The 474-nt window shown below is 39.0% G+C and overlaps 1 protein-coding gene across 1 annotated transcript in view; it reads right to left on the reverse strand.

The window, feature by feature from the left end:
* LOC119586440 overlaps positions 1-474 on the reverse strand; it is a gene marked incomplete in the record, with an annotated part of 52,503 nt that overhangs the window by 2,439 nt on the left and 49,590 nt on the right. The window contains 1 exon segment of the mRNA XM_037935169.1: positions 117-372. Within this exon segment, the coding sequence (XP_037791097.1) occupies positions 117-372 (256 nt within the window).

Here is a 474-nt window from a genome sequence, read left to right on the forward strand (position 1 = left end):
CAGTTTCTACCTAATCTACTCTGAGCACCTCAAAGTTGCAGCCTTACTTATCTGATATAAGAAGATTCAACTGGACTTGGAAATATTGCATTCATTTACTACAAAAGTAAACTCACCTAACAAGAGCTTGTATCTCCAAAGTGGGGAAACCTGTAGAGCAATCAGAGCCACAACAGGTAAGTAAATGAACCAGACAAGAGAAGCAGCCCCAAAGTGCAAGAAGAAGTGAAGTTTGTTGGAATTATGCTCATAGGTCATCGTGTTGCGCAGTTCAACCAGGAACCATATCATTATAAGTACGCGCAAGGCCAAGGTTAACCATCCTGGCCACGTCTGATACTCGTCTATGTCCTCTATTACATCTACCTCCATCTGAAAAAGATTTGATGGATATTAAACAAATGATCAAAGCCTTAGTAATACAATGATAAGGCTAACAATCAGAAAAAATATTAATACACCCTAGGAAAGCAA

The sequence above is a fragment of the Penaeus monodon genome, chromosome 21 (genome assembly GCF_015228065.2).
Source record: "Penaeus monodon isolate SGIC_2016 chromosome 21, NSTDA_Pmon_1, whole genome shotgun sequence".
In the NCBI taxonomy this organism is placed as follows: domain Eukaryota; kingdom Metazoa; phylum Arthropoda; class Malacostraca; order Decapoda; family Penaeidae; genus Penaeus; species Penaeus monodon.